At 46.4% G+C, this 20,408-nt stretch overlaps 1 protein-coding gene across 1 annotated transcript in view; it reads left to right on the forward strand.

Annotated features, from left to right (window-relative positions):
- The window catches only part of PTPRM (protein tyrosine phosphatase receptor type M), a 794,802-nt gene extending 774,872 nt beyond the window's left edge, over positions 1 to 19,930 (forward strand). Inside the window, 4 exon segments of the mRNA XM_032595357.1 lie at positions 1,064 to 1,189; positions 3,121 to 3,284; positions 10,295 to 10,430; positions 19,084 to 19,930. Of these exon segments, the coding sequence (XP_032451248.1) occupies positions 1,064 to 1,189; positions 3,121 to 3,284; positions 10,295 to 10,430; positions 19,084 to 19,137 (480 nt within the window). The 3' untranslated portion in view covers positions 19,138 to 19,930.
- The last annotated feature ends 478 nt before the right edge of the window (positions 19,931 to 20,408 follow it).

A 20,408-nucleotide genomic window follows, 5' to 3' on the forward strand; every position in this document is an offset into this window, starting at 1 on the left:
TTCTCCTTTTGTGGTACATCATTCTGCTTAAAATGAGATACGTTTTTCATCTGCGCTTGGCCCAGTAGAAACCACTTGTAAAATATTGAAGTAATTGCCTCATGGCTCCCCCATGTAAATCCGAAAGATAAAAGTTTAACTCTGCTCCCCGAAACATCACTGGATACCAAGTCCCAAAAGAAGTTTAATTCCAGACTTTAAAGGCCTAGTAGCGTCTCAAGGCTTTAGGAAAGGTCTGTGAGAGGGAAACGTCACGGGAGGTGGTCTCCCCACCTATCTGCAAGCTTAATACTTCTATGGGGTCATAGCAAACGAAGGTGCCTCTTTCATAAGCTCCCCTTCCCAGCATCCCTCCTTCCATGCTAACTTGTGTGCCACATTCACACAAAGTTCTAGTTACCTGGTGTCACCAATACCTGGCCCCTGAGACTCTAGGAAATTTGTGATTTTAACTAAAACCACCTCTAGATAAAACAGCAAAGCATTGACTCTTCTTATATCAGGTTTTCTAGATCTGAGCTGGGAGGGGTTGGACCAGAGCATGAAAATGCAACCCAGCACTGTTATCAGTATCTTGTCACTGAATGGCCCTATTCGCAAAAGTGATTACAAGTTACAAAGCAAGCCCACATGGGGGAGGATGGAGATATGGGTGTTAACAGGTGTGTGCACCTTCTCAAGTATCTTAGCTCTTGTAGTGGCAGCCAGTGGCATCTCCCTAGGGCCTGACAAAAGTTCCTTTACGAATGCAGAAGAGATCTTACAACGGGATGCGTTGAACAGCATCCATGTGGCCTCCTTGGAAAGCAGAATGGTTCGTGGCTTAAAGATACTTTCTGAGAAAATGAAGAAGGAAGTACTAGGAGGACAGGTGGAGCTGAGGAATCAGCCAACAAGAAAGTCCTCAAGTCTACTTCCTGGGAGGAAAAGAGAGAAAGGAAAGAAAATAAAGTGCATCAAAGAAGTGTTAAGAATTAGCGAATGTCAGTAGTGACTTCATCCGAACTGTTAGGAGTCAGTTTATTCCTATAATTAACCTCGTGTTTCTGTGTTTTGAATTCAGTTGTGTCCGCAGTACTGGCCAGAGAACGGAGTTCACAGACATGGCCCCATCCAAGTGGAATTTGTTTCTGCTGACTTAGAAGAAGACATCATCAGCAGGATATTCCGTATTTATAATGCAGCCAGAGTAAGAATCGCAGCCAACCTCACTTATGTTCTGGTTTCATTATTTTCTCATTCACCAAACATTTAGAGTGCCCACTTGGTCAGTCACCATTTAGGAGTTTGGAATACATTCTAGGTGTTTGTGAACAAAACAAAGTTCCCTGACGTTATGGAGCTTACATTCTAATGAGAGAAAACAGACAATAAATAATAGATATAACAGATATTATAATACAGTATGTTAGAAGCAATAAGTGCTATAGGGAAAAAATGGAGAGGTAGAAAGCACTTGGGCCAGGAGGGAGAGCAAGTCTCTGTCTTTAAATAGAGGTGCTGTGTGACCAAAGACCCAACCAAAGTGAGGGAGTAGCCATGCGGATCTCTTTGGAGACTGCTTTATAGGCAGAAGCGATGGTCAGTGCAAAGGCCCTGGGGTAGGGCCTTGTCTGGTGGGGTCCAGCAACAGTGAGGAGGCTGGTATGGCTGAAGCACAGTAAGCCAAGGTGAGAGTAGCTGATGGAGTTATCCACCTTGAAGGAAAGTAGCCAAGTGTTTGGGGGGGGGGGGGGGCGGCGAGAGACAGAGACTACGTAGGGCCTCACAGGCCACTTCTAGGATTTGGGCTTTTGCTCTAAAGGAAATAAGGAGCCGTTACAGGGTTTTGAGTAGAGAAGAATCCCATGATATAATTTACCCTTAAAAAGAGCACTGTACCTTCTGTGTTGAGAACAGACCCATCAGGAAGCCATTATCATAATCCAAATAAGAAGTGACAACAAGATGAAGGCAGTCACTGGAGGTACCCGAGACAGAGAGATGCCGATATATCCCGACAGCAGAGCCAACAGGATTTGGGAATAGGCTGAATCCCAGGGAATAAGGAGTGGATCTCAAGATTTGGGTCCTGAGAAATGGACCACTGGAACTGACGTTAACCAAGCTGGGGAAGGCTATGGGGATAATGCGACTGTTTGGGGTAGGGGGACACGCATTAGAGAGAAGGTCCGGAAACATGCCAGGTTTGAGATGACTATCAGGTACCTAAGAGGAAGTGTCAAATAGGCCCAGATCTATGAGGGGGGACATTTAGGAGAGGCCCAACCCAGAGATGTTGGTGACTTTGATGACATTGACTTTGTTGATGACTTTGACAACTCACTGGAGTTTTGAAAGACTGCATAAACTCATCAGGTGAGAGGGAGAGAAGACAGGGGGCCCAAGGACTGAGCCTGGGGTTTCCATCAGCAAGAGGTCTGGGAGGAAGGGAGACTGAGACAGAGGGCAGAGAGTGGAGAAAGGCCAGCTGGGTGAAGAAAGTGTCAGCGAGCAAGACCAGTCACCCGTGTCAGAGGTGCTAAAGGCTGCAGGAGATGTGATCCAAGTGATTTAACCGCAGCCAGATTAAAACCGCTGCCACTTCTCTAACACTTTCTTTGAATACTCCAGTTCCATTTAATTATGACTAAAGATTAATTGACTATTGATATCTTAGCAAGACTCACACCAATACACAAAACCATGTTGTGTTTGCAAGAAACGCCATGTAACCTCTATCACCCTGAGCTCACACACATCTCCAGATTATAAATTATTCTCTCCCCTCCAATTACCTGCAATTAAAGTAAACCCATGTTACCCCTTACTGCCCAGTGAGGTCAGTGTTCACATTGTACGTTATTTGTCACTTGGCTTTTGCAAAACTGTAAGCATTCTGCTTCGCTTTTGTCTGGCCTGTCATTTAAAACACCTGTTTTTTTATAACGGCTCGGGGTTACAACGCCTAACGCTTCAGGCCAGTGGAAGCTTCCTTCGTTATTTATAGGCCGGCCTGTCCCTTAGTAATGGCCTCCTTTGCTGAGAAGTCCAAGCAGGTGGACTCAGCCTGCTGGAATCCCACCAGTAAATGATGCCTGTGTCCTTTCACCTCCTTGACTGTTGCCTGATTCCCCGCAGCCCCAAGATGGATACCGGATGGTGCAGCAATTCCAGTTCCTGGGCTGGCCCATGTACAGGGACACGCCGGTGTCCAAGCGCTCCTTCTTGAAGCTCATTCGCCAGGTGGACAAGTGGCAGGAGGAATACAACGGGGGCGAAGGCCGCACGGTTGTGCACTGCTTGTAAGTGCTAAGGAGGGCTCTGCACCTAAGAAGGGCCAGGCCAGCGTTCCGCTGTCCCCCCCATGGTTCACCATCCCTTGCCTCTCTATAAACGGAGAAGAAATAAGCAGGCCTGGATGAATGGAGATGATCTGCCTCCTCGTTAAGAATTCGGTTTGCTTTCCAGAAAACAAAATATGCACATTTTGCATTGGGATAGGGTGTCACTGCTATAAAAATAAGCCCTGACCTTGTGGTCATCCGCCCCCCCCCCCTTAAAAAGAAACACCTGGGTGGATTCCCTGGGCTCCTACCAGCTCCTGAGAGTCCATTGGTAAGTTTAGGGAGTTTTCTGAGCTGGTAGTTAAACTGTTGGTAACTTGCAATCAACCCCAGTGGAAGTATCTAGGACACTGACGTCAGCAGATGTTACAGATCAGGCCCCCCCACACCCCGCCCCGATTCGGCAAAACTGGTGGTGGCAAACAGCAGGTGTATCAGCACACTAGCTGGTAATTCTATAGGAAATCATGCCAGAGGCTTCGAAGGAACTGTCTTTCAAAGGAATTGTCTTTGAAGAGAATTTTGTTTATGTCTTGGTTTTTGCCTGAGAATATAAATATATGTGTGTGTGTGTGTGTGTGTGTGTGTGTGTGTGTACAGGGAAGATTTGGCTAGAGCCTGTATCTCCAAAGTGTGGTCTCTAGACCAGCAGTTCTAGGGGGTGCTCAAACGGGAAGACCTCTGCTACAGAGCATTGAATCCCATTTGTGACTGCACATTGAGGATCATTTGGGGAGATTTTTATAAAACAAAAACAGGGACGTCTGGGTGGCTCAGTCGGTTAAGCATCCGACTCTGGCTTAGGTCATGATCTCAGGGTTCATGAATTCGAGCCCCGCATCGGTCTCTGTGCTGACAGCTCAGAGCCTGGAGCCTGCTTTGAATTCTGTGTGTCCCTCTCTCTCTGCCCCTTCCCCACTCATGCTCTGTCTCTCTGTCAAAAATAAATAAATGTAAAAAAAATTTTTAATCAATGAAAAACAAAAACAAGCAAAAAACCATGCCCAGGCCATACCCAAAGCAATCACATCAAAATCCCTAAGGATGGGCCCCAGACAGCTGTGTTTTTTCAGACTGCCAGATTATTTCAGTGTGTGGCCAAGGTTGAGAGCCACTGAAAAGAGACTGCCTTGCTTTTCAGAGCACCATCACCTGCATTTTCTCATTGGTGATGATATGTAGCTAATCAGCCAGCTGGGATTGGCTTAATGGAGCAGGCAATTAGAAAGTCATGGCAGTTAGGGAAGGTATTTAGAGAATTTGTGGAAACTTATAAGCTTATGTCTCTTTTCAGGGGCGTATCATTACAAGCCCACAGTGAGATCTCTCCCAAACGGAAGGGGAAATAAGGTTTAACTCTGGGAAGAGCAACCCTCGTTAAAATGACAAGCTTGCCTAAGGACCCCGGTTACTCTCCCCTCAAGGCCTGTATCTCATGCCGTGCCACTCCCCCCGGGGGCCCAGGAGGGTCCATGACACCCCAGAACTCTGCCCTGCTTCCCAGGAGTCAGAAAGTGGCAGAGTTTCATCCTACAGAAACTGATATGCCCTTGGAAAGAGTCTTATGAGCCTGTTCACACTTACCCTCGACCAGAGCCTCCAATCCTTTGTCCTGCCAGCTTACTTTTCCCTTCCTCTCCTGGATCCAGCTCATTAAAAAACATCTCTACCAACAAAATGCCAAGGAGGATTGAGTCACAGCTGACATCCCCCAATTTATTTCTTCTAAATGCAGATAGAGCTTCTGATCAGAATATGATCAGAGGGTCACCAGTGTGAGTTGATACAGTCCCAGCAGGGAAAACTGACATTTTAGTTAGGGTTTGTATTATATCCATTAGGTTTTTGGAAAAACTCAAAACAGTCTGCAGACACCCATTTCTGTGTCTGGAGTCAGCCAGTATCTGGAACTAGGAGTATAATGCGTACATGGCACCCGCTTTGATTAGTAGCTTTCTAACAGGGGCCAGTGCTGTAACCCAAAGGGCTAAGTCACACCGGGGGAAGTTGAGGCACCAGGACAGGCCTGAGGGGAAGATACAAAGACCCCTTAAATCACTGCACCTCATAGACAGCCACCCACTATACTCTCCCAAGGCCCAGCTGTGACCCCAAAACTAAGCAATTGCATTGCCCTTCTCCATGATGTCTACAGCGGGCTGTTCCTTATAGTGCATGGCGGCAGGCATCCCATTGTTTCTGCCCTCTTGCCAGCCCAAAGAACCTTGATCTTCCCTTGGGAAACATTCTTCCCAGTCCTGAAGTCCCCTTGGTTCTCATGGGGCTGCCTCTGGCTCTCTTGGCATCAGGGTGGGCATGAGACCCATGCCTCGTAAGAATGTGTATTGTTTCGATTTATAAATCTAAATGAAGATTGTTTTAGTTGTGAGAAACAAAGTTTAGTTGAAGTCGTATCTTCCAACATAGTCTAGGAAAGAATGCTTTGAACCACAAAAGCTCTCTGCTGTTCATTTCTGAGGTAAGAATGTTGTATTCAGCATAACGTAGTGCTTCCTAATGGCTGTGGGCAGAGCAGTCCCTGCCCGAAACAGACCTCCACATGCTACAAGTGGAATGGTTCCTTGAGCCACGCATATACTCACAGTGAGCAAACAGGGTTGTTGTTTTTTCTTCATACGTCTTCCAGCTCATAAAGCCAGAAGAAATGGATAGAATTAAGATATCACCATTTTGTAACCCTTCATGAAAATACGGGTGTAGACAATGGTCATCAAGAACTATTGGAAGCATCAGGTGAAAAGCTGGTGGGGGAAAAGCAGTGTGGCTAACAGTGCGAAGACAGAAAGTAGGCTAATGGAGCAGAAGAGAAAATCCAGGAATGGAGCCACACCTCAGGGTCACCTGATTTACAACTAAGACCCCACAGTATTACGGGAGGTGGGGGGAAACAGCCTGCATACCTGGTCTCCCTCCTCATGCTTCATACAGAAATCATTTCCAGATGGATCATGGACCAACATGTGAAAAGGAAAACAATGAAGCTTCCAGGAGAAAATCTTCATGACCATGAGGTAACCAAAGATGATGATACCCAAGACAGAACACAAGCCATAAAAGAGAATATTGAAAAATTGGACTTCATTAAAGTTAAGCACTTCGGTTCATCAAAAGACACCAAGGAGACTGAAAAAGCAAGACAGCATGGGCAAAGAGTTTTGTGATACATGCATCTGACAAAGGACTCGGAGCCAGAATGCCTAAGAACTGCTGCAAGCAAAGAAGCAAAGATAGACCCAGTTGTTTGAGCAAAAGACTTGACAAGAGCTTCATTTTTTTAAACAAAGAATATGCACATAGCCAATAAACATAGAAAAGGTACTCAGCATCATTCATTTCCAGGATAATACATATTAAAACCAGGACCAGACGCCCCCTGCACACTCAGCAGAATAGGTGACATTTAAAAGACAAACAAGGGGGCGCCTGGGTGGCGCAGTCGGTTAAGCGTCCGACTTCAGCCAGGTCACGATCTCGCGGTCTGTGAGTTCGAGCCCCGCGTCGGGCTCTGGGCTGATGGCTCAGAGCCTGGAGCCTGTTTCCGATTCTGTGTCTCCCTCTCTCTCTCTACCCCTCCCCCGTTCATGCTCTGTGTCTCTCTGTCCCAAAAATAAATAAACGTTGAAAAAAAAAAATTTTTTTTAAATAATAAAAAAATAAAAAAAAAATAAAAGACAAACAAGGGCGCCTGGGTGGCTCAGTCGGTTGAGCGTCCGACTTCAGCTCAGGTCATGATCTCACAGTTTGTGGGTTTGAGCCCCGCATTGGGCTCTGTGCTGACAGCTCAGAGCCTGGAGCCTGCTTCTGATTTTGGGTCTCCCTCTCTCTCTCTGTCTCTGCCCTCTCCCCTGTTCATGCTGTCTCTCTCTCTCAAAAATAAACATTAAGATAAATTGAAAAAATAATAAAATAAAAAATAAAAGACAAACAAGTAAATGATAATACCAAGTGTTGGTGACGATGCAGAGCAAATGGAGCACCCCCTACACCGCTGGCAGGAAGGACAGATGGCATGGAGATTGGGATCTGTTTGACAGCAATACCAAATGCTAAAGATAAATACATTCTCTGAGCTCTTCCCCTCCCAAGTACACGACTACAGAAATGAGTCATTTATGCACCATGAGACATTTTTAGAGCAGATGGACTCATAATGTTGAAAATTAGCAACAGCCCAAATATTCCTCAGCTGTTAGGTGATTAAAATTATACAGTAGTAGATCCATTCAGTGGAATTGTTCTCAGCAATATAAAAGAAGAAGCCAGTGGTGCAACATGGATGATTCTCACGGAGATAGTATTAAGTGAAATAAGCCAGACTCAAAAGAGTGTATACTGTATATTCCCTTTATACAAAATTTGAAAACAGACCGAAGACATTTACAATGCCAGGAGTGAGAACAGAGATCATCTTTGGGGAATTGATGGTATTGATGACGAGGGAGTCTGAAGGAGGTCTGGGGGGGGGGGGGTGGCGCTGATCCCGGTCTGTGTCTTGATCTGAGTGGTGGTTACGTGGAACATGAATTTGGAAATTAACTAAGATATGTACTACCATGTGTGGTACATATCATTAACTACTGTTAATTGTAGGTCTGTTATACTTAATTTAAAAAAAAAAAACTGATTTTGAACTTAATGTACCAAACTGACATTCTAACACAATGATCCATCTTAAAATCACAAAACAAAGAACAACGTGATATCTTGTGCCTGCTTCCTTAAAAAGTATGCTTATAAGGTATCCTGTCTTAAAAAAAAATTAATTCTTAGGAAGCTGTGGACCTAACTGCTAATTTATAGAATATAAGGATTAGAAAGAAACATGTTAAATGATTCACAGAGATGCAATGAATGAGAACAACTGAGAATATGGGGCTCTCTACAGGAAAGATGACCCATTTCCTCCACAGAAAAAAAGAGCAAAAAGGGACCTATAGATTAAAATGAACTCTCAAGCTGTATCAACCAATTACTTTGCTTGGATGTGTATTTGAAGAAATCAACTGGAAGAAAATTTGTGAAACAATCTGGGAAATTGGAACAATAATTAGAAATTCAAGTATCTATTGACACAGTAATATTATCTTAGGTGTAATAATGATACTGTGTTTATTTTTCTTTCAATCCATTAGCTCCTTGGAGAAGTGGTTGATCTCAGAGCTGGTGCAGGGAAGATGTAAGATGAGTTTGGAACACCTTGTGGTCCCAGAGAGTAAGAAAGTACTCAAAAAATAACGGAGGCCTGATGGAGCTCCTAATGGCCAAAACCAGAACAATTTCAACAACAAAAATAAATATTGATACTATTGGATTTTAGCTCATTGAACAAAATTAACATGTGTAAGTCTAAAGTGACATAAATAGGGGCACCTGGGTGGCTCAGTCAGTTAAGCATCCGACTTTGGCTCAGGTCATGATCTTACAGTTCATGAGTTCAAGCCCGGTGTTGGGCTCTGTGCTGACAGCTCAGTGCCTGGAGCCTGCTTCAGATTCTGTGTCTCCCTCTCTCTGCCTTCCTCCACTTGCTTTCTCTCTCTCTCTCTCTCTCTCTCTCTCTCTCTCTCTCTCTTTCTCTCTCTCTCTCTCAAAAGTAAATAAACATTTAAAAAAATTAAGGAAAAAATAAAGTGACATAGATAAAAAGATAAAAGATATAAGCAAATAAATTAGTCAAATAGTGGAGAAGAGACAGCACTCTCTCGCAGTAGAATATTGAAGGAGACAGGGAAGTAGAAAATCAAAACCACAATGATCGTTGTTGCAGACAGGATCCACCAATGGATCCTCAACCAGTGGGTGAAACTTTGAGGAGAACTGAGGTATTTGCAGAATCCCAAAGTATCTCCCAAGATATTAACTACTAAGAGAAAGATAACGATTACATAGGAAAACATTTCTCAGGCACCGTCTTAAGAAGTGATGAAGGTCAACATCACCAGCAAAATAAGCCATTCAGCATCCTGAATCCCTGGAAGGATGAACAGCCCCTCTGTGGTTCTCTGGCCAAAATGCATAACTTCATTCCCAATCATGAGAAGGGGACATAGTTCTACATTTCCACATTCTACAATTTGTATTTTGTAATGACTTCTCAAATTGTAGCTGGGCACCATGGCCACTTTCTACATCTACATTCTAATTTTTTTTTTATTCTACAAAAAAACTGACCAGTACTCTTCAAAAGTGTCGAGGTCAAGAAAAAAAAGGAACGATTGAGAACCTGATGGACAGGTAGCAGAGACTAAGGAGCCAGGACAAGTCAATGCAAGGTGGGGTCTGGGATTGGACCCTGGACTAGAAAAAGGTCATTGGTGACATTTGACTAAGGCCTATAGTTGAGGTAATAGTATTGCACCAGTGGTAACTTCCTGGTTCTGATCCCATACTATGATTTTGTAAGATGTTCGCATCAGGGGAGGTGGGTATGCCGGGGACCCCTCCGTGCTGTTTTTACGATGATTCTGCACATTTAAAATTAGTTCAAAATGAAAAGTTTCATTCAGAAAGAGCTCCTGTGTTTTAGAGATTAATAATGAAATAATAGTGGACTTCTGTAAGGCCAAGTCCATCTTTGAACACTCATCACCAACTTTCCTGGCAGATAGCAGATAAGGTGTTTGTTCGCTGGAAATTTCCTGCAGTGGGCCCTTTCAGTAAAAACTGGTAAGTTTTTATGAGATTGTATAACTGAGATCTGAGGTGAAGCTAGGAGAGCAGAATGTGCCAGTTTCTCATCACCTCCAGTGAGGTGACCCATGGGCCCAGTGCTAAGACTCATTAACTCCATTTGCTTTAATTAAAATAATTGGCCCTGGTGGAGTGATCGCCTGGCCTCTGAGGCTTTCACCATTGCCTGCTCTCCAGGGTTCAGGAGGCACGTGAGGATGCAGCGTGAGAGCAAATGCTCTCAGACCTTCTCTTAGACCATCTGATTTCTCTTCCGGCAGGAACGGGGGAGGCCGCAGCGGGACGTTCTGCGCCATCAGCATCGTCTGTGAGATGCTCCGGCACCAGAGGACGGTCGACGTCTTCCACGCCGTGAAGACGCTGAGGAACAACAAGCCCAACATGGTGGACCTCCTGGTAGGACCCTTCCTCTGTCCCGCAGAATGGGGTATTTTCCTGGTTGGCTAGCGCAAGACAGCTCTCCCCCTCCGAGTTTGCGCTGACACTGATTCATGGGGGGGGGAGGATGCTCGTTTTCAGAAACATAATGTGATCTCTGGGCTGGCGAGGGCTTTTCTCCCCTCTTCCTCTCTCCCTGGGCTTTTCACGGGAAGGCTTCATCTCCACACACTGGAAATGGGGAAGTCGTTGAAACTCACAAGCGAACATCCTTATTAGTTCCCGTTCCTGGCAGTGCCTTCCACGTGCCTAAGCACTTCGTCTTCATGGAGAAGAATCCTACTACACGAAATGCCAGATTTTCAAATTATATATTTTATAAATAGCTTCATCACCTAACATTGGTCAAAGCTGTGAATTTCAGTTTGGCACCCAGAATGTTGCAGTTAATTTTGGTGGCCATATCTGAGAAACAGGAGCTGAGAAACAAAGGACTATGTGCAGCTATTTTCTTAGAGTATTTCAGGAAATCTCTTTCTTGTGTGCAGCTATTGAAATGCCAACCACCGAGACTGGAGAACAGTAGAATAACGTCAAGGAAGAAGCTTTTAGATTAGTCATTTGTACCTCTGTCAGTGGAAGGAGGAGCTGAACGAAACAGTAGGACTGATCCCAGAGTTGGAGAGTGGCCTGGGGTGCGGAGAGGGAGGAAGGGATGGCTGGTGCCGCCATGCCTGGGAAGCCCGCGTTTCCCGGCCCACAATACTGCAGCAGTGGGCTTCAACTTTAAAATATAATAAAGGCACCGAAGAGCTAGTCGAGATTCAAGGTAAAGGTGAAGAAGTAGGGGCACCTGGGTGGCCCAATCGGTTAAGCGTCCGACTTTGGCTCAGGTCATGATCCCGCAGTTTGTGGGTTCGAGCCCCGCATTGGGTTCTGTGCTGACAGCTCGGAGCCTGGAGCCTGCTTCAGATTCTGGGTCTCCCTGTCTCACTGCTCCTCCCCTGCTCACACTCTGTCTCACTCTATATCAAAAAACGAACACTAAAAACTAGATAGATCGGTAGCGTTGAGGAAGTAGCCATGGTTCCTGGTCATCACAGCAGTGCCCCAGGCTGGGTAATGATAGCAACTGATGCTGACTGACTCCTAGGACACGTCCGACTCCCACAGGTCACTCTGCAGAGGCATCTGCTTCCTGCAGGTACGTGTGTCCTGCTTGATGGGCTGTTCCGCGTCCAAGAAGCACTTGTTGCCTGAGGAATTTGGTAGAGGGCCGCCTGTTTGGCCAAGTGCAGACTCCCAAACCATCAGCAGTTAGCACCTTGGTTTCTGTGGAGAAAGGACTGCGTCCCGCAAACTGCTGCCCTCTCCTCTCCTCCCTTCTGGAGACCCATGAACACCCAAATTCGAATCTCAGCTCTGCTACTAATTCAAGTCAAGGGACCTCAGACAAATTAACTTGGCAATTTAGGTCCCCTCGGGCAGGTCACTTAACTTCCCTGAGCCCAAGTTATGGAAACCAGGGATAAGGTTGGCTTATGGAGGTGATCCTGTGAGCCAACATATATGAAAGTGTTTTTGGAAAACTGCAAAAACTGCAAAGGTGAGACAGTGGTTCTCAAGAGTGCAGGTGTCCACAGGGCATCCCGCAGCCAGCAGGCATGTATTAGCATTGGGAGAGGAGGGGAGGGGGCAGTGAGCAGCTGGCATTCACATGGTGCTTAATATGTGCCAGACCCCATGCTCAGTGCCTTATACGGAGGCACAGATTTCATGTGGATGGGCTGACAGACTGGCTGGCCTGTTCCCTGTGCAGGCTTCACTAGAAACAGCCCCTCCCAGAGGCAGAGAACTATCTCACTCCCTGGCACCACCCATGGGAATTTTAAAGAGTTGTACCACCATGGAATTCTCAATCTTCTGGGCTAGGGGCCACTGAGATAGGGCAGTTGGGCAGTCAGAGGAGGCCTGAGTTTGGGATGGATAAGAAGGTTGGCAGAAAATGGAAGCCAACGCCTAAATTAAAATAGTGCCACCTCATTGGCACTTAACCGCCCAGACTGAGGGACAGACTTGTAGCTTCTAGACTTTTGTTGGAACTTGGGCAAAGCTGACCTTGATGAAAAAAATATATATCATTTCCCTCTCACTACAGCCTGAATTAAGCAGGTCATTAGTAATAGACCCTTCCAGGCCTTTCCGCTAATGGCCCTGGCTGCAGCTTTCATCACTCACGAATTTTTATGTGCAGAAACAATGTGGCTTTTTCCAAATCAGTGGTGCAGACTAAACGATGGAGGTGATTCTCTGTGAACTGAATGGACATCTAGGTGGTTGGACCAGCAGGGAGCCCTCTCTTCTATAATAATTTAGGTGTCTCTGTGATGATGTGTTACTCTAATAGAGAAAATAGGATCTTCAGATGCCCAAACTTCTGAGGGTCAGTCACAGTTTGAGGATAAGGTCAGTGGCTGAGAAATATAAGGAGAGTTTTCAATTTCCTGGAAGAATGTCTGATAAATTTGTCACAGTGACTGTTAGCAAAATAATAGATACTGTCTGGTGACCGGAGAAAAAAATGTCACCGTGCTGTTTTCAGTAGGCTTGAAGTTTCCTGAATTAAAGGACTCCTGTCACTTGTTTGTTTTTGCTTATAAGTACAATTTCTATTAGTTTGTTACTCATATGTGTATGTTGGCTAATTAATTCAGGTCGGAGAGATTAAACCCAATATAATTTCATTGGGCATAAAAGACCATCTGAGACCTGAGTTTCTCCTAAACACATAATGTTATACCAGCAGCTGAAAATCCCAAGAGTACTGAGTCTTCCTGGCTGCCTTTTCTTAGAATGATGAAGTGGGTTCCAAAACTCCTGGGGTGCACTTCTGTCCTGGCTGGGGAGGCAGAGGGGATAGGGTTGCGGAGGGCCCTGGTCTGGGCCCCACTGGATGTGCTCAGTTGGTGAGGTGGGGGGATGGGGGAAAGGGCTTCCTCCTACCTTCTACTTGCCTGGTTAGATTCAGATGGAATCCCCAACCCCTGAGCTCCTTTGAAATTTCAGGAAAATTCAGGCTGCTTCAACAAACATCTCCTCTCTCACCTGTGTCCTCACTCAGCTTTGGAAGTTTCCAGGGCTCTGTTTTAACAGAGAAACAGCCTTTAGGGAACAGATCTTTCCTAAAGAAACATATTCTCCCCTGGGAGGTGGTGGGAACTTTGGCCAATGTGATGAGATCTGACATACATATGCATTGTAGAATGGTTACCAAGATCAACGTAATTAACACATCCATCGCTCCACTAAGGTAACATACTTGACTTGTGTGTGTCTTTAGTGAGAATCCTTAACATCTATTCTCAGCAACTTCCAAATATACAATACCGTATCATTAAGTATAGTCATGGTGCTACACACTAGATTCTCAGAACTTATAACTGAAAATTTGTACCCCTGGCCAACATCACCTCATTCCCCCACCCCCAGCTCCTGGCAGTCACCATTCTATTCTGTTTCTATGAATTGACTTTTTTTTTTAATTTTTATTTTTTAATTGACATCTAAGTTAGCATATAGTGCAACAATGATTTCAGGAGTAGATTCCTTAATGCCCCTTACCCATTAAGCCCATTCCCCCCTCCCCTAACCCCCTCCAGTAACCCTCTGTTTGTTCTCCATATTTAAGAGTCTCTTATGATTTTGTTCCCCTCCCTGTTTTTACATTATTTTTGCTTCCTTTCCCTTATGTTCATCTGTTTTGTATCTTAAAACCCTCATATGAGTGAAATTTGACTTTCTTCAATGAGAGGTTTAAAGAATTCTGAGCCCTGGGCCCACCCCAGAGACCATGATTCAGTTGATCTGGGGTCTGGCTGTGGCAGCAGGATGTTAAAAGCGTCCCAGGTAACTTTAATGTGTAGTAAGGTTAAGAAACTTAGTGCCCAGTCTAGGATGGCTCTCAGCCAGGACTGCACACTGGAATCGCCTGAGGTGCTGTCACAAATGCCAAGGCCCAGGCCATGCCCCAGACCAATTATGGCAGATGGAGCCCAAGGCGAGTGAGCTCGATGGGCTGCAGGGGAGACCAGGGCTCAGCAGGGTGAACAGGCCATCCCTTTCCTCATGCCGGCTGCTGGGCAGCTCCAAACCTACCTCCAGCCCTCCGGCCCTCCTGCTCAGACCCAGTCCTCTGCCAGCATCTCCCAACATCCGTAATTTAGAGCTGGCTACCAGACTCAGCCCCACCTGCCCCTTCTGTGTGCTAAAATAATATTCGGTATAAGGCACTCCCTGCAAGATGGCATGCGGTTAGGGCCTGCAGCTCTCCCTCTCATGCAGAGGACACAGTGAGTCTAATAACTTCTGCATATACACTGCCTCCAGAGGTCTACCTGTGAACTGTGAAACATACAGGCTATTTGAAGGGGTGGGGGGAGGATGTGTGGGGAGTGGGGGAGAGGGGTATGTGTATAGGTATATGTGTGTGTGTGAGTGGGGGGGGTGTCGCAGGTACAGGTGTGTGGGTGGCTATGTATCTGTGGGTGTATGTATATGTGAGTGCGTGTGCACGTATAGGGGTGTGTGTGCATGTAGGGGGTGTAGGCGTGGATGTATGCACATGTGTAGAGGTGTGTGGGGTGTGTGCATGTGCATATGCATGTGTAGGGTGGATGTGTGTGGATGTGTAAGGGGGTGTATGTATGGGTGGGTAGATATATTTATGTATATGTGGGTGTGTGTGCATGTGTGGAGGTGTGGGTGTGCATGTGTAGGGGTGGATGTGGGGGGTGTGGAGGTGTGGATCTGTATGCATGTGTAGGGGTGTGAGGGGGTAGATGTTTGTGCATATGTAAGAGGATGATGGTATATACATGTGGGTATATGTATATGTGGGGGGGTGTGCGTGTGCATGTGGGGGGGGGCGTGGGGGTGTGTGTAGGTGTATATGCATGTATAGGGGTGTGGGGGTGGGTATATGTCAGTATATGTGTCTGTGGGTGTGGCTGGGGGTGTCAGTGTCAGAGTGGAGGATGTAGGCCCCAGATGGGGAGTCAGAGAGGCACAAGGCCCATCTCTGGAGACACTGGGAGGCATTCCACTTTCCCTGGCCCAGCCACACAGCCCCTGGAGAAGCAGCCACTCTGCCTGAGTCCTCCCATGGCAAGTCTTCCTGCAGTCTCAAGGAAGTAATCTCCGTGTCCCCACCCCTGCCGTAGACTCTGACCTCCTTGAGTCAGGGGCTGGCTGCCCCCTCAGTACCAGCAGAACTCCTGGAGGGGCCCAGGACAGAGCTGAGTGACAGCACGTTTCTTCCCTGCACCTGGACGCTCCCCCCTCCTGAGCTCCCCTCGCTGCTCTTAGAACCTGGGGAGGCCATGGCTACCCACTGATGAGTCTCAACAGCAAACCAGGCACAAACCACCATGCGTGGGAAGAACGTTCTTTGAGGGAAGAACGTTCTCCCTACATTTTTAAAGGCATAAATGAGAGGAATGACCCATTCTGCCTGTTGTCAGACACACCCCTGTCTCCTCAAGGGGTCTCCTTGGCTGGGAACCTCCCGGAAACATTGAAGCAGACGGCTCCACCCATGACTGTTGGCACCCTGGGGACCAACTGACCCTCCAAGCGGGAACATGGGTAAAAGGGTTTTTCCAGACCGTAGGACCTATTAGCACGGGACCCAGATGAAACGGTGAAATTTGTTTTAGGTTCAAAAAGCAAGTGTATCAGAGGGGGAAGGGTTACCCCAGGTGAGCCTGCGTGCAGACTACTCTCTGAATCTTCTCAGGCAGGCAGCGTGGGGCACTGGAGGTTCCTGGAGGGACCACAGGTCCCCTAGTTCCTCAGACACAACACAGGGCAGCAAGCCCTGACGCGGCTACAGCTCGAGCCCTTCAGGGAGCCCCCCCCCGCCCAAAGCCACTTGGCAGGCCTCATGGTCTCATGACGCCCTCAGTGAATGAGCAGAGCGGGGACATGGGGGGCTTTTAAAACATAACCTCACTCTTAGGTGCTCCTTTAGATTTCACTTTCTCCCTCTGCATGAGAACAGGACGGTAGGTCTGCAACAAAAGTGGGGTCAAGGGCTTTGGAAGGGAATAGCTGGCCGCCCAGGTTACGGTCCTGCACGAGGATAACCCCTGCTCCTGTCACTTCCTCATGCCCAAAGCCAGTTAATGTCACTCAAATCAGGAGAACTTGGGACCAAGGCAGAAATGTTCTTTTTTTTCCCCCCTGAGGCACAGGGGTAGCTTGTGCGGCTTAATTATACCGTTCAGAAGCAAGTGAGCTGAGAGAAGAAACGGCAGAAGACAGGCCTGTACCTGGCGATCAAGGGTAATCAGTTTCCAACACAGGAGGATTTCAGGCATTTCCTGAGGTGTTTGGGGGAGGGCATGCAACAATTTATGGTCTTTCTTCTCAGCCCCCCTTATTTTTCTGATTCAGAAACCAGTCATCACAGAATCTCTTGGGATTGACAGTGTGCTTAGGAGGGACAAGATAGATGATAGCAAATTCATTTTGAAAATTATAGTCATGCCTAGGACAGGGCTTCCAACAAAGCAGCCCCTTAGTGATGAAGCCCAAAACCCGAAAGGTAAGGCCGGGAGCTACCTTACCCTCTAAATGCATGTTTGTATGTTAAAAGGATGGTTTCTAGTGGGCACTAAAATTGCACAACCAGGTTTATGCAAAACCATGTTTATGCAATAAGTAATTGGATCTCTCAGATTTCCATGAAAAACATGGTCTCTGTGAAGGAGACAGGAGAACAGGACTGAGCACTCATGTCGGCTCAGTGATCTGACCACCTGGCCTTTTAGAGTTTTGAAACGCGAATGATTTCTTTCAACTCTTTTGAAAATTAAAGTGTCAGATCCTGGAATATGAATCAGCTTTGGTGCAGCCATATTTCCAGCTCTCTTGGGCATCTACCTAGGAGTGGAACCGCCGGGTCAGAGGGGAACTCTTCTGTTGAACCTTTTGATGACCTACTAGACGGTTTTCCAAAGGGGCTGCACCACCTCACATTCCCACCAGCATGCCAGTGTCTCCATCCTCACCGATGCTTGTTCTTGTCCGTCTCTTTTAATCATAGCCATCCGGGTGGGTGTTACTGCGATTGACGTATTAAGCTTGGGGCACCATCAGTATATTGACATGGTCTGTTTGCTTCCTGTCTTCCCCTTCAGACTGTAAACTCCTGAAGGACAGAAGCTACATCTTAAAATCCCTAGTCTCTAGCCTTCGGGGTGCACTGTGCTGCTAAAGCCCATATTGTGTCGTCATTTACACATACAGCCAACATTTGACACCCCCAGCTGTGTGTCAGGTTCTGTGCTAAGGACTCGTGTGTTACACACAAGGGGACAAAGTATGGCTCTGGTCTTCAGATAGGTTGGACGAGTGGGACCTTTAGAGAACAAAATGCAGGTGAAGACAAAGCTTCCATGACTAATTAATTAGACATATATCCAAAAAATGGAGACTTAGTTTGAATTAATTTGGCAAACCCAAAAATAAGAGATCCATTTCTTTGGTTGCGGCCGTTGTGTCAGGCAGTGAGACAGTGGTGTGCCCTCTTACAACTTGTGAAAGTGAATCTCCTTACTGAGGTGGGAAGAGAGCCTTCTAGTTGCTGAGCCTCTCTGTCCCAGACACTGCACTGCTGCGGGATGGCAGGTGGAAGCATGCTCAACCCCTGTGTCCCTCTGCTTGGCTCAGAGGCCACACCCGGGTGAGCGTCCATCATACAACCACAGGTGCAGAATGCCGCGTCCTCCGCCTGAGACCCTCCCTGGGCCAGGACCTCACGCGGGCCTTCCTCAGGCCAAGGTCCATGATGTGAGAAAGCTGTGCTCCAGAAAAAGGACTTCACTGCCTGATTAACAACTGCTATGTGGTTCCCAGAGGATATCAAACACTTGCCCCCTGGGTCTTTCCTTATCCTGTTCTTCTACCTGGTATGCCTGTTTTAACCCCCCATTGGGTATTTGCAGTTTGTTACCTGCTACCTCTTGGAAGATCTCCCCTGGGAAGTTCTGCTCCCTCCTCCACTGCACCCATGCTGGGGTACCATTCACAGGCCCTGCTCAGCTCCATGCCATGTGTTGTCCTTGGGTACCAGTCTCAACCTCTTCATTGGACCATAGACTTCTCAAAGTCAGGGACCAGGTCAAGGTGCTTGGGACTTAAGAGGTGCTTGATAAATTCTCTATGAAAGACATCCTGCTGACTGAAAGTTGAAGGTATAGTTGGGCCAGGAGTGAAGACACATTTATTTGTTGAGACCCCTGGTATGAGCAAATCACAAAGATGTTTCTTCTCCCAGACCTCATTTGTTTTTCCTTCTACCTCTTGATTTTCCCATACTTTGTAAACGTTTATATGGGGACAAACCTGTATGTGTGTTCCAGTTGCCTAGAACTTTCCAGGAATTCTAGTGAACGTAGATGTCAAAATACCTTGCATCAGGACTTGTGCAGAACATCCCCAGACAATGGATATGTTTGCAGCTCACAGCCGTGACTTTCTGATTCATGTCTGATTCAAATCCTTCCCAGTTTGCTTTCTTTCCATTAAAACCCTAATCTGGTAGAATTGCTTTAATGGACCCAGCATTTGGGAATCGCGGAGCTGACATCTTCTCACTTCTGCTTTCCAGGATCAGTACAAGTTCTGCTACGAGGTGGCCCTGGAATACTTGAATTCTGGCTGACGGCATAAACAGTTCTGCAAACCAACCCTTTCATCCCACAAAGCCAAGACGTTCCATGGTATTTGTGTAGATGAGATGAAGACTTCTCACTATGCTTATTTTGCTTTGCGTAATTGGCTCTTTTTAAGAGCCCAAGAAAGCGTTTATAAAACTGCTTTGCACTGCCCAATTCCCAGCAATGCTGCTGCCTGACAGAAACACACACACACAGCAGAGTCGTCAAATACTGTCTTAGGCATCGGCTTGTTAGAGCAGCGTAGACATCTGGTAAATCGAAGAGCACAATTATATTCTTATGAAGGAAATTTGTACCTTTGGGGTATTATTTTGTGGCCCGTGAACCCTTTGTTATTGTTACAGCTGAGTGTACATTTTTGTTTTGTGGAGAATGCTACCTGGCATTATGATAATATATTATTTTAGTTAATATTTGTATTTTAACATGTTGCATAATATAAGCTTATGTACCTTTCCAAGACTAACAGATAAACGTATAATGAACAAAGATATGTTGTATGAGTTGTTGTTTCTATCAGATTTGTATTGTTTCCAAGGGAAAAGCTTGGGAGGAAGTCAATTCAAAAATGCAAAGCTCGATGATCAGATTCATGGATCCAAAGCTTTTCCCTTTGTTTATATTGTAAATATTTTTGATTTCATCAAATTATTTATTCATTAAAAGAAATTTTTGTGAAGCACAGTGAGTGACAATCATTTTTATGAAGCGCAGGAATGGATTGACTGTATGATGTGACCTTGTGTGAATTCTTTCTCAATAAATAAAGACCCGTGACCAGTCTTGCTGTATTCCTGGTGTCCCAGCGCCCCAGTGGTGGGGGCAGCTCCCGTCACCCCAGACCCCTGGCACAGAGATGGGGTCTGCTGGCCTGGAGCAGGTAGAGTTGGGATTTTTGAGAGAGAAATTCTGGCAATGAGATATCCTAGCCCATCCTGGGGTCCTCCCTGGGGCTTAGGAAACACAAGCCACAGGGCAGCCCGACCCCTAACCTGCTGGGCATATTGCTGAAGAGTGTGCTGGGTGGATGCTAGGGCTGTGACTTGATGACCAGGGCAACCTCTTCCTTTTTCTGTTTCACCTCAGCAGGGGCAACTTCTGCCCTCTCCAGGCCTCATTTAAACCTGAAACTTGCTGAGAGAACACTTTTTGAAGGCTGAAGGGATCAGAGCGCAGTTAAGCAGGATACAAAGCTCAACAAGACAGTTCCTGCCAGAGGGAAAGATCACACAGGACAGCCTGCTCCTCGCTCCTC

The sequence above is a fragment of the Lynx canadensis genome, chromosome D3 (assembly GCF_007474595.2).
Source record: "Lynx canadensis isolate LIC74 chromosome D3, mLynCan4.pri.v2, whole genome shotgun sequence".
Classification (NCBI taxonomy): domain Eukaryota; kingdom Metazoa; phylum Chordata; class Mammalia; order Carnivora; family Felidae; genus Lynx; species Lynx canadensis.